At 37.0% G+C, this 13,555-nt stretch overlaps 2 protein-coding genes across 7 annotated transcripts in view; both read left to right on the top strand.

Moving 5' to 3' along the window:
- LOC113505446 (zinc finger protein 287-like) overlaps positions 1 to 13,555 on the top strand; it is a 53,886-nt gene that overhangs the window by 37,954 nt on the left and 2,377 nt on the right. The window contains exon 5 of one of the 6 annotated variants that reach the window (XM_026888128.1): positions 11,835 to 13,519. The exons of 1 other annotated variant lie outside the window; for it this stretch is intronic. In XM_026888128.1, coding sequence (XP_026743929.1) covers positions 11,835 to 13,027 — 1,193 coding nt within the window. In that variant the 3' untranslated portion in view covers positions 13,028 to 13,519. Of the gene's footprint in view, positions 1 to 28; positions 1,092 to 3,084; positions 5,044 to 6,610; positions 7,794 to 9,981; positions 11,222 to 11,834; positions 13,520 to 13,555 lie in introns of those variants that run through there. 4 more of the 6 variants (XM_026888131.1, XM_026888134.1, XM_026888132.1 and 1 more) reach the window with 4 other exon arrangements.
- Positions 1,089 to 2,578, top strand: LOC113505452 (zinc finger protein 85-like). Its single transcript, XM_026888145.1, has 2 exons — positions 1,089 to 1,167; positions 1,440 to 2,578. Exons 1-2 carry the CDS (start codon positions 1,131 to 1,133, stop codon positions 2,543 to 2,545), a joined length of 1,143 nt encoding a protein of 380 aa, XP_026743946.1. The 5' UTR covers positions 1,089 to 1,130; the 3' UTR covers positions 2,546 to 2,578.

Raw genomic sequence — 13,555 nt, forward strand, 5'->3', positions numbered from 1 at the left:
TCACAATAACGTAGTGTTTCTGTTTTAGGTTCCCCTAACGAAACGATGGGGAATATAGGCGTTAGGCGCGTTAGGAAGTTAAAGGAGAACGTGAGCGCGCGTCAGATGCGCCGGCGACGACGCGCCAACAACGAACTCCCCGAAGAATCCGAGAAACGAATCTCAAAAACCATGATGAGACGTAACGCTATCATTCTTCTAGAATGTTCCACGGCCTGGGCCTTTAGATGGTTCCATAGCGCCTTCTTCTGTTCATACTGCGAAGCCAAATTTGTAGACATACCTCTCTTACGCGATCATGTGAAAATTAACCACCTAAACGAAACGCCTACTAATAGTATTTTCTCGAAACTCACGGAAAATAACATGGTGAAAGTTGATATCGCTGAACTTGCTTGCCGACTCTGTAGCAGACTGTTAAACGGGATAGATTCTTTGAAAGATCATTTGTTAATACACGGGAAAACGTTGAACGTTGAATACAGCGACGGCGTCCTCCCTTTTAAGTTAGATGATGAAAATTTTACCTGCCAAATCTGCTTCGAACAGTTCCTATCCTTTTCCAAAATAAATGAACATATGAACACTCATTATAAGAACTATATCTGTGACGCTTGTGGCAAAGCTTTCGTGTCCAAATCTAGGTTTCGAAAACATGTACAATCACATGAAAAAGGTAGTTTTCCTTGTGGCGAATGTGATGAGATTTTGGAGACGAGAGCGGCAAGAATGTGTCATAGAATGCGCATACATCGTAAGGGCGTCAGATACGCTTGCCCGCGATGCCCAGAGCTGTTCACAACTTACCACTCTAGAGCCAAGCATTTAGTTGAAACTCACGCGCAACAGAGAAAGGAATACTATTGTAATTCTTGTGACAAGTCCTTTGAAACCAGTTCGAAACGTGCTGGGCATATACGCTTGACTCATGCCAATGTAGACAAACGACATTTTTGTCCCAATTGTCCGTCGAATTTCGTCAGCAAATCGAAATTGCTCAGGCATTTGAGAACGCATAGAGTGAAGTATGATTAGCTGGGTCATAATAGTTACAACGGATAAAAGGACAGTACAACTTATCTATTGTAATAAGAATTAAAGTCATTTTTACAACATTTTAGAGTATTTAAATGTTGGTAAAAAGTCGGGCGATCCCGCTTGATCTGCGTGAGTAAATTGTTTCAACATATGATTATTCAATTCGCCTCTTAAATGATAATAAAAAAGAATAAGAACAAAACTCATTTAGATCTCAGCTATTTCATTTCGCTTTTGTTTTACCTGAATAAAATTAAACAACGCATTTAACACAATAACTATCACCCAGCATGATGTATGCTCAATTTCCAATCAAATAGGTCCAATTTGATTTATCATTCTAATAGTCCCCTCCACCAAACAATCCTCGCTGCATAGTGACATTTTCTTTTTGATTTTAGGGCTCGTCGAACTCAAACTTAAATGGAGACCGAAACGCAAGTACAATGATCACAGGGATAATGCCGCCATTATCTTAGAGTCCTCCAACGTTTGCCCATTCCGTTGGAAACGAGGTTCTTTCACTTGTGCCTACTGCCCACAGTCCTTCGGCGACTTCTGTGGTGTCAAAAACCACGTTATTGAACACCCGAATAGGATCGAAGCGATGCGTTTCGCACGAACCCTCGCGAATATAAAAGTTGAAGTCACTGATCTTAGATGCGAATTGTGCCTTACCAACTGCAAAGATATAGATTCTCTTTGCGAACATTTAATTTCTAATCATAATAAACTTATAATAAAAGAACACGGGTTAGGTGTTACCCCGTTTAATTTGTCCGGCAAAGAGTACCAGTGTACTCACTGCGATGAAACTTTTGAATTATTCTCGAAATTAAATACTCATTTGAACACGCACTATCCGAACACGATTTGCTTTTTATGCGGCAAAGCTTTCTCCACGATCCATAGATTAAGAGCACACTTAGTGATCCACGATTCGGCTGAATCAGTTCATTACAAGTGTACTAAATGCGACCAGGTCTTCCCCACAAGAGTTTTAAGGAACAGTCACATAGCTTTAACACACGGTCCGGAATATAGATACAGATGTCCATATTGCAAAGAAAGCTTTAAAAATTACTCAGATCGGGGCAAACATTTAAAGCAGTCACACGATAAAAAGATTGAGTATCCCTGCAAACTTTGCCCAGCTGTTTTTGCCATGTGTAACCAAAGAACGAAGCATATAAAACAAGTGCACATACGATTAAAGTCGTTTTCTTGCGATTTCTGCGCGTACAAATTTGTAACTGCGGCTCAGTTGCGAAATCACATTGTTAAACACGTCGGGGAAAGGAAGTTTCAATGTCAGGTGTGTAAAAAAGCGTACGCTAGGGCGAAAACTTTGCGGGAACATATGCGAATACATAATAATGATAAACGTTTTGTCTGTCAGTATTGCAATAATGCATACGTCCAGAAATGTAGTTTGCAAAATCATATGAAGACGCATCACCCCACGGCTGAGCCGTTGAAGAAGATTCGGCTCTCGCAAATGTATTGAGGTTATTTATTCACAATAAATATTTATTATTAATTGCTTTGTTTTCTTTATTCACGATTAGGGCCTAACCTAATTAAATTACTATCAAAGTTGAAATTATTGAAAATGTATTTTTACCCTGACATAAGTCCTATATGTATAGTAGAAGACCGAAAGAGCTGCTTACATCATTTCGTCAAGATTAACCGATCGTGTAAAAACATTAGCGAAGTTTTTTTGCGGATGAGATATCTGCCAATGAACTACGAGAATTGACTGTCAATTTTAAACTTTTCCTATTACTCCATATATATAACGAAACCTCTTTTTCTTCGACCGTTTAAATATCTAATTTTATTACATAAAAAGTGTAAGAGCAAGTAATTTTTGGTAATCCATATGTTGATTGAAAAACAGAAATGTTTTTCATTTTATATACTTCCCAAGTTAATCATGCAATGCGTAACAATACGCCAAAACAATACGTAGCAGTAGCTCGCAATGCTTAAAGGATAAAAAGAAAACATCAACAGCCTATATTGGAATTTTTCTATTTTTAGGAAGAAAAACACAGGATACAGAGATTAAGACGGAGTTGGAGTCCGATACGGAATATAACGGACCTCCAACGATATCTACAGCAAGAGAGGGTTACCAGAAACGGGCAATCTTCAGAAAAAATATCTCAACAATCATGGATTACTCGACAGCATACCCTTTCAAATACCGAAAAGGAACTTACCTATGTTTCTTTTGCAAAAACACTTTCATAGAACCAGAAAAATTAAGAGAACACAATCAAATCCATCACTCTGAAGTCAAACAGCTGCTGAAACCGAGGAAATATGAGCCTCTGAAAATGGATTTCGCGACGACGATATGTAAAATATGTGGGGTACAACTCAACGATTACGCTATGCTCAAAATACATATGCCGGTCGAACACGGAAAAATCATAGACTGCACTTATGGGGATAGTGTGCTACCTTACAAATTAAGCAAAGATGAACACAGCTGTCAAATATGCGGTAAAACTTACGAAATGTTTTTGAGCTTGCACAAGCACATGAACGACCATTACGAACATTTTATCTGCGAGACGTGTGGAAAACGATTCGCGACTTCACAACGAATGGTAAACCACGCGAGGACGCATGAAAGAGGAGACTTCCCTTGCAAACGATGCGAAGATATCTTCCCGTCTTACGCATCTTTATACGCACATAACGCGAAAATCCACAGATCGAACAAGCGTTACAAATGCCCGATATGCGACGAGAAATTTGCGTCCTACAAACATAGGCTGAAACATTTGAATACTATACATGGAGAAAAAACAGCTGTCTTCCCATGCCCATCTTGTCCCAAAGTCTTCGATCTATGCAGTCGGAGAACAGCTCATATTCGCTTCCAGCATCTTCAAGAACGGAACCACGTATGCTCAATTTGCGGCATGAAGTTCTTCACGAATTACGAACTTCAGGAACATTCTATCAAGCACGGTGGAGAGAGGATATATCAGTGTGATGTTTGCAAGAAGTCATACGCTAGGTTAAAAACTTTAAGGGAACATATGAGGATTCATAATAATGATAGGAGGTTTATATGTCCGGTTTGTGGGCAGTCGTTTATTCAGAATTGTAGTTTGAAGCAACATGTTAGAGTGCATCATCCCACGCATTTGAAGAATGTTTTTTAGATTTTGAAAAGCTTTATACATATTTTGATAATTACTTGGAAGATGTCGTCGTGGCCTTGTTTTACACATGGGTTTGTTAGTACGATATGTAGGTTCGATCCCAACGCAGTCAAAGTACCCACCAATGTGTCGTTTTCAAAATTATATATGCTTCTTGATATTCTAAGACACCACTTTCAAGCGCCGAAGGGAAACATCGGGAGGAAACCTGTTTCCAAATATTTTAATCTGAACTCGCCCGCGGTGAGCTAGTGTGAGCCTTGATCACAAGCCTTGCCTGCTCGGGAACCGGCCTGTGCCCAACTATGGGACGTATATAGGCTGGTCCTAATTTGTGCCATAACCCCATGCTCATAAGTATATTGCACATCCAAATACCAATTGACGGCAACAAGTATACTGTCATCATCGTCATTTGATTGCTAATTTAAATTATCGTGATGTGAAATCATCTTCAGCTCTTTATTTATAACCTGCTGCTGTCAATCTATACAAATTACATTTTAACATTCGTGAAAGTTATAGATGCTCAAAGCCTCAAATGTTTCCAATTCGTTTCGGTAGATCACGTGACTTTTTATCTGTCAATTCCTTTTGAGCGTTCACTGTGAACGCTAACTGTCGAAATGTTGTATAAAGGAGTATGCCTCGCTCTGTTTGTATCATAAAACGTTTATATTTTCAAGACTTATTATGAAATTGTTGTTGTGTGTATCGCGTGATGTGGATACAATAAATTATCATACGTGAGGCTTAAGTTCGCTAATTTGAATTAGTCTTATGGCAAATGAATGCAGTTTCTTTCATCACTCTTAATCCAAACTAATATTATAAATGCGAAAGTAACTCTGTCTGTCTGTCTGTCTTTCTGTCTGTCTGTCTGTCTTTTCTTCACGCCTAAACTACTGAACCGATTTGTGTGAAATTTGGTACAGACATAGTTTGAAACTTGAGAAAGGACATAGGATAGTTTTTATTACAAAAAATAAAAATAAAAAATAAAATTTATTACGGACATACTATATAATAGTGCCATCTATTGGTCAAATGTCGAGCTGTTCCTATGCTCCGTAGATAGATGGCGTTAATCGCGCAATGGTGTCATTACACGTGTTCGATTCATGTTATTGTTTTAATTCATCGGAAAATCCATCAGAAAAAAGTAAATAAATAGTAAAAAGGTATGAAAAAAATAATTAAATAACATATAAAAAATATAATACTACTTTTAGTACAAAGAAAATGCCCGAACGGAGTATAGATAAATAATCCGAGTTGTCACTATGGTCGATAGATGGCGTTGGGATCGAAATAGATCGCGCTATGGTTTCGTTACACGCATTTGGTTGGACATAGGATAGTTTTTATCCCAAAAATCCTGCGGGAGCGGGAACTTCTCAAAAATCCCGCGAGATCGGGAACTATGTGAGTAAAACCAAAAATCTGCCGGAAGTCACTGTTCCACGCGAACGAAGTCGCGGGCAAAAGCTAGTTTACAACTAATCCTAAAAATATTCTAATTTATTGACTGGAGATCTGTAAAGTTATTGTACAGTTAGTACACATATATTGTATGATGTATAGTATAGTTGACGCAAATAAGATCTGAAAATGAAAATGAAATACTTCAATAAATTTATTGTTAATATGGTGGCGTTTTCTTTACTCTAATCTTTTATAATAACTTAATTGAATTACGTAACATTTAAGATTTATTATCCTTGCTATTAGAGCTTCTAAGTTGTCTTTGTTTGACGACCTCCGTGGTCGAGTGGCGTACGCACCGGTTTCAAGGTGTCGCTAGCTCTGAGGTCCCGGGTTCGATCCCTGGTCGGGTCAATGTAAGAATTCACATTTCTACATTGTCTTGGGTCTGGGTGTTTGTGGGACCTTCGTTGTTTCTGAATTCCATAACACAAGTGCTTTAGCAACTTACTTTAGGTTCAGAACAATGTATGTGATGTTGTCCGCATAAAAAAATAAAAAAAAACATAACAAAAAATATATCTACATTCTGAAAGAAAGGGCTATAGTTCATTACTACCGCACAAAGTAATTAAATCCTTGTGTCGCGGGTTTTCACAAACCTTCATATGTACAAGACACCCAAGCATTCGTGGATCACATAAATGCTTACCCCCACGGGATCGAACAAGCTACACGATGCTCCCATTGGCTTTGGTGTGGTAACCCATCCCACTCGGTTAGCTTTAGGTAATACCGAACGAAGCATATAACGCAACGTCTACAAAAGCAATATGATCACGTGAGTTTTTAATTAGTCAGTATTCAGTGTCTAAATGTTTTATTTTTTCATCTTGATTGTTGTGACTAGAATAATATACGTAACAAGTAAGAAAATGGATAACATGTGTTTCTCGTTCTAGGTGACGATTCACCGGACGGTAACAATTCAAATGTAAGCAAAAAACCTGCTGAAAGGGCTGTGAGAAGAAAACAAACGGTTGCTTTACTACAAGCTTCAACAATCTGCCCATTCAAATTCATAAACAGCAAATTTGTCTGCTTCTATTGTAGCGAGAAATTTTCCGATCCAGATGACTTGAGGCATCATACCTCCGAACACAAATTAACGACAAAAGAGGTCACTGATGCACTGATCAAACTTAAAACACGCGATCCCGTCAAGGTCGATATCACTTTCATGGGTTGCAAACTCTGTGATGAACCGATACCAGACTTCATATACCTTAAAACTCATTTATACGATAAGCATGGGACGAAAGTTAACCTAGACACAAACGATGAATGTCTCCCATTCAAAATCTATTTGAACGAGTATGAGTGCACGTTTTGTAGCCAGAAATACGCGACTTTTAAGCCGTTGAACGAGCACATTAATGTCCATTTCAAGAATTACCTTTGCAAGGAATGTGGGGCTGGGTTCATTACCCCTGATCGTCTTTACTCCCACAAAGCTATCCACGAGGACGGCCAACACTCATGCGAAGACTGTCCCAAAAAATTCCGCCACTTGAAAGCTCTAAAAAAACATATCAGAGATGTTCATAACAAAGCTGAGTGTAACAGATGCCCGTACTGCGACGAGACCTTCAAAAAATACCGCGAGAAGAAGACGCATCTGATCTCTGTCCACGGATTCTTTTTCGAGGAGTTCAAATGCGATTTATGTCCGAAAGTCTTCACTTTGAAAGGGAAATTGGACGTCCACAAGAAACAAGTGCATTTCCAAATTAAAAATCACACTTGCGAAGAGTGTGACTTGAAGTTTTATCAAAAATCTGACTTGAAAGACCACATGTTAACTCATAGTGGGGAGAGGAAATATCAGTGCGATATCTGCAAGAAATGTTTCTCTCAGAAGAAGTATGTCCGCTTTCATTTAAAGGTGCACGATCGTTCTGACGTTTTCTGCAGGTTTTGTAAGAGGAAATTCTCTCATAGTTTTAGATTGAGGATTCATATGAAAAGGAAACATCCCAAGCATAAAAGCAAGGTTTTTATGTAAATCGTATTTGACACAAAGATGTAAGGTGCGTTGGGGTAATTCCGATTTTATTTTACCAGTCATTGGTTGTTTAATATTAATGTTCCATCGATTGTTTCCATACGTTCGCTGCCTGCTAACCGGGAATTTGCTCAAAATTGAGTTGTAAAATCCAACCGGAACAACAAACAAAAAAATGAGTGTCGTTGGCAGTTTAAAACCTATTGCCAAGTTTGTATAAATTATACTCATTGGAAATTCGGAATACTCTTTTTCGGTTTTACCTCAAAGCACCTTAATAAAGAACACCACTGAATATGTCACCTTTGACGGCTATGTTATCTTTGATGATGTCAACTGAAATGTGAAGAAAGATGTTATATTACAAGATATCACTGATTGATGATCGGGCACTCCTGATACCTAACTGGATACCTAACTGATACCCACTTCGCGTGGGTATCATTGCATCATTTAATAATGAATAATTCTCACGATAGTTACTATAAATGTATAAAATATATGGTGATCTCATACTACCAAAGATATTATTAGGAAGATATAAATGAATATGAAATCTTGTAACTAAAACGTAGTGATTATGCACGATGTCTTCGAAATTTAGCAGAATTAATAGCGGTTCTGTTCAACTAGAATACCTGTATTCTATAATTAACTTATTAATATAAAAAGAATCAATATTAAACGTTTACACATCTAATTGTTTAAGAGCGGCTAAATCACGCGTCTGTTACTCAACGGCAACCCATGATTGCGGACTCCGTTTAAGTCCGAAAGTAGTTGGGCAATCCTTATAAATACGCGTGAGTAAACCGTACTGAAACGATTACGAAATATTAGCTGTGACTGTCTATCATATACTTTGAATGCAAAAAAAAAACTTACAACGCATTTTTACAATCTATCTGTCTTTCTCTAGTACATGTTATTTAAATAATAATTCAAATATACACACTTAAATAAAACATTATTTATAACGAATTGTAACATAGATAGGTGATTTGATCGATTTTTAAACGTAAAATATAACCACTGTAACGGTTTTTAAAATTATTGACACACATAGACTGTTTTAACCATATTATATAACACAACTTTCACACAGCGCCATCTAGTCTCAAACTAAGTAAGCTTGTATTATGAGTACTAGACAACTGATGAACGTATTTAGGTATATATGCTATCATCCGATTAGATCACACAGTTCAACTACTACCTTAGCTAGATATATCAATATTACTCGTAAAATAAGTCAATAAAACGTATAATACCCTTTATTATTAATAAACTATATCCTAGAGGTCCCATCAGAAGGCTTACTCTTGATAATCGAATATATTTCAATAGAAAAGGGATGATGACTTGGTATAAATATTAAAGATCTATTAAGTCCCTTAGATAATTCAAAATGTATTCCCTCTCGCAACCGTTCTCAATTCATGTCTACAACCGGCCAGAGCCACAGGCCGCGAAGAGCGTGCGGATACGATCTCGTAGCTTTGGCTCAAGCAGTTGAAAAGGCCCGCGATATTTTTAGTCGGTCAGAATCCGACATTTCCTCACGCCATGTCCTCGGAGTGGGTTGAAGTCATTAGCGTTTCACCACGAAAAATAAGAGCATGGCTTTACAATGTTACCACACAAAAATATATTTAGTGCTGTGATCGGATCGAAAATAAATAAAATGTAGTCTAATTAAACACATGGCTACTCTGTATTAAATGATCTCTTAGTTTTAAAATGAGTATTATAATCCAATGTCCTTTATTGAAATAAATGAATTAATATATAGCAAATAGTCGTTTTCTTTTGACAATGTTCTTAGTTATCCTCTTTTATAACAACTACATCGGACTGCTATCAGAAGAGGAAACATTTTCACCTAATAACTAAAAAAATACCAAAATGAATTCAGTGTTTTTAATTAACAGTAATTACAAAAGCTAAGTTATTTTAACTTGGACTTAATCTAAAACATAATGAAGAGTTTGTACATTCTGATTTTATTAATGAACTGTAATATAAATGTCCTGCTCTGGACAACACCACTTTTCATTACCAAAATGCTCTTATGCCAACGAGAAGAGTTAAAAACGGTTCACGTTAAGAATTGGTATAAAAAAGATATAGATAAAGACGCGGACCGAAGCTAACCTAAAACAAAACGATGATACAAATACGAAAGCATGTACGAGTTAAGCGGTTAAGAAAGTTAAAAACGAAATCATGAAAAAGAAAACAACATAACCCGATCATTTCTCATTTTAGGTGACCTCCCACAAGACGGAGAATGTCTTACAGAGATCAAACAGTGGGAAGGACAGACACAGAACGACGAACGAACACAATTCACCGAAGATATTAAAGCTAGGAAAAAACAGGCCGTATTACTACTAGAGTATTCAAAAATATGCCCCTTCAGATGGATGAAGAATCTGTACATCTGCTTCTATTGCGAGCAACAGTTCTCGGACCCTGACAAACTAAGACAGCATCACACAGTACACAGCTTTCAAAACAGCGCACAAATCAAATACGCTCTAGCGAAACTGAAAAAGTACGAATTAGTCAAAGTTGACATCACAGACGTTGGCTGCAAGCTATGCGATGACTTCATCCCAGATTTTGTTACTCTAAAATGGCATTTACTAGAAAAACATAAAAAGAATTTAGACCCGAAATCCGGTGACGGCGTCTTACCGTTCAAAGTGACATTGGACGACTTCCAATGCGCGTTTTGCATTGAAAAGTACACGGAATTCAAGTCTTTGAATCAGCACATGAATGTACATTACCAAAACTTTATCTGTGAACAATGTGGAGCTGGTTTCATAACACCAGAACGTTTGCGGACCCACGCATTTTCGCATGAAACAGGATCTTTCGCATGCGAAAGTTGTGACAAAGTTTTTCGGTCCACCAACGCCAAAAATGAACACTACGCTACCGTCCATATGAAAGTGAAACGCCACAGGTGTCCGCATTGCCCGGAAACCTTCAGAAACTACTTTCAAAGAAACAAACATATTTCCTCAATCCACGGTTTAAAATTAAAAGAATTCAAATGTACGATGTGTCCAAAAGTTTTCACTTTGAGTGGAAAATTAGGAGTACATGTTAGGACAGTACATTTGAAGATGAAAAGGCATGCGTGCGATGTTTGCGAATGGAAGTTTTATTCCAAATCGGAGTTAAAAGAACACATGATTCGTCACGGAGGGGAGAGGAAGTATCAGTGCAACATTTGTAAGAAGTCTTACGCCAGGAAATATACTTTAAGAGAACATATGAGGATCCATGAGAATGATCGCCGTTTCGTGTGCACGATATGTGGCAGATCGTTTGTACAGAATTGTAGTTTGAAACATCACACTAAAATACATCACCCGAACGTTGTGCAACCCGTTAAGGTTGATAGTCTTGATTCTTGACGAGTTTTGATACTTGGATGGGATTTTTTCATGATCTTTAACAGCTGTTGATCTAGAGTTGTCTACGAGGACATAATCGTCTGATAAAATGACAGTTTCTGTCTATCGTGTATTTGTAAACTTAATTTATTTTAAAATTGATTGAGTAACTCCTGATTGGGATAGAGTTTATTTAATTGTGTGTGTTACTTATGTCGTTGGACAACTTAATCAGTTTTGGAAAAGAGGCTTTTTATCTGTCAATCATTGTGTATCATATGTAGGCACCTGAAAAGATTCAAATTCTTATATGAATTGAATATCATTACATTTAATTTACTTATTCGTAAATATTGCTTTAATGTTAATTAATTTTTTTTCTTTTTTTCTATACATAACAAAACCACTTTCTTATATACTTCCAACACTATTTTAATACCTATATTATCTCCTATTTATTTCAAAGATAACAATGAAAAAGAAAGGATCTCATTAAACATTTCAGAGGCAAATTGTTTAGCTTATAATTTACAAAATATATCACCTCCTTTACTATAAACTTAAACAATAAATTAAAAATACAATAAAACAAGGAATTGAATAAACCATGTGTTTTATAATCCTCTTTTATTTCCTAAAAACGTATCCTGGGTTCTGGTGTTATTCGCACGTATAAAAAGTGCAACTACATTAAAATTTCTATTTTTCTAGGATCGGATACATTGCCGGAGTCGAATCGAAGAATCGTGCCGTTATTCCAAGTTGCTTACGACAGGAGTCTCTGTAGACCATTAGGCACGGTTCTAGACTTCAGTAGACTAAAACTAAGGAGCTTAAAAACATTGAAAAATCCACCTGTGAATACCTACAGCCCTTCTCGAAGTCCGTCGCCCGCTTACCCGGACACGCCAGTTTTTGTTGAACAAGCAGAATCGATTCAAACGAAAGTTCGGAAGAATCCCGATATCAGGCAGAATGCTTTGATCGTTTTTGAATTCTCGACAGTTTACCCATTTGTGTACGGAAATAACAAGTTCAAATGCTTTGTTTGTGCACAGCCGTTTTTAGACATCAATTTACTGAAAGCACACATGAGAGAAACTCATACTTTCGCGCCTTTAAAGAGATTAGTCAATAATAGAAGAGAAAGCGTTTTGAAAGTCGATGTGAGTGATGTAACATGTAAATTATGTACCGAGAGACCAGCTAATCTAGTGGAATTGAAGCGACATCTCAAAGAAATCCACGATAAACCAGTGGATCTTGAACTCCAAGACAATTTGATACCGTTCAAGCTAGATCTGATAGACGAATCGTATCGCTGTGTTATATGTGAACAGAACTTCATCAAAGTTAGAATTTTAGTTATTCATATGAGTGTCCACTTCAACAACTATAGCTGCGAAGTTTGTGGTTCAGGTTTCATGACTTTAAGACTACTGAAAAAGCATTTAGAGGTCCACGATTCCGGGAACTTTCCTTGCGATAGATGTAACAAAGTTTTTAGTACTCCTTACAAGAGAACTTTACATATTAGAGGCGTACACTTAAAGCAGTGTCCAAGACGATGTCCCATCTGTCCAGAACGATTCAACTCTAATTACAAGAGGACGATACATTTGCAGGATGTCCACAATCAAGCGACCAGAGTCCATAAATGCAAGACTTGTGGACGAGGCTTCAATTTAAAGTATCATTTGATCTGTCATACAAGATCCGTTCATCTCCAAGAGAGGAACCAACAGTGTGATGTTTGTCATCAGAGGTTTTGCAACAAGGAGTCTTTAAAACGTCACATGGTTATACATACTGGCGAGAAGAATCATAAGTGCGATGTGTGTGGGATGGCGTTCTTGAGGAGGAAGAATTTGAAGGATCACCTGAGGATGCATGATTTGGGATAGATGCTAGATAGTTAGAATGTGAGGGATTCATTTTGGAATAGGATGGGTGACTTTTGTTCTGAATTCAGTTTTTTTTCTGTATAGATTCTGTGTGAAAGGGAAAATGTATTCGGCCTGTTAGAAGTTTTTGCTTTTTAAATCAATCAATCAGTTCGATTCAATCGAGGCCAACTACCGTCTTTTTAAATGAGCAGATTTAATGAAGAATGGATAATTTGTGCTTATAACATTTCGCTTTCGAGTTTGCGAATTTCGAGCACTTAATATGTTGCGGAAATCGAATCAAAGTTTCTTGTCAGATTACTGCTGTAAAAAAATATATATTAAAACAAGTCATCAACATCATTATTTCGAACTGCTGAAATATACTAATCAATATAAAGAAGAGAAAGTAAATCAATTATGTTTAAGATTAATAATATACAATGAATTGATATAATACACTGCCAGTTTTATAATCATTTAAGTACACCTTCAGGTAGTTAATATTTGTAAAGGTTGATTTTTCAACTGCCAGATAACTTTTAT

The sequence above is a fragment of the Trichoplusia ni genome, chromosome 26 (assembly GCF_003590095.1).
Source record: "Trichoplusia ni isolate ovarian cell line Hi5 chromosome 26, tn1, whole genome shotgun sequence".
Classification (NCBI taxonomy): domain Eukaryota; kingdom Metazoa; phylum Arthropoda; class Insecta; order Lepidoptera; family Noctuidae; genus Trichoplusia; species Trichoplusia ni.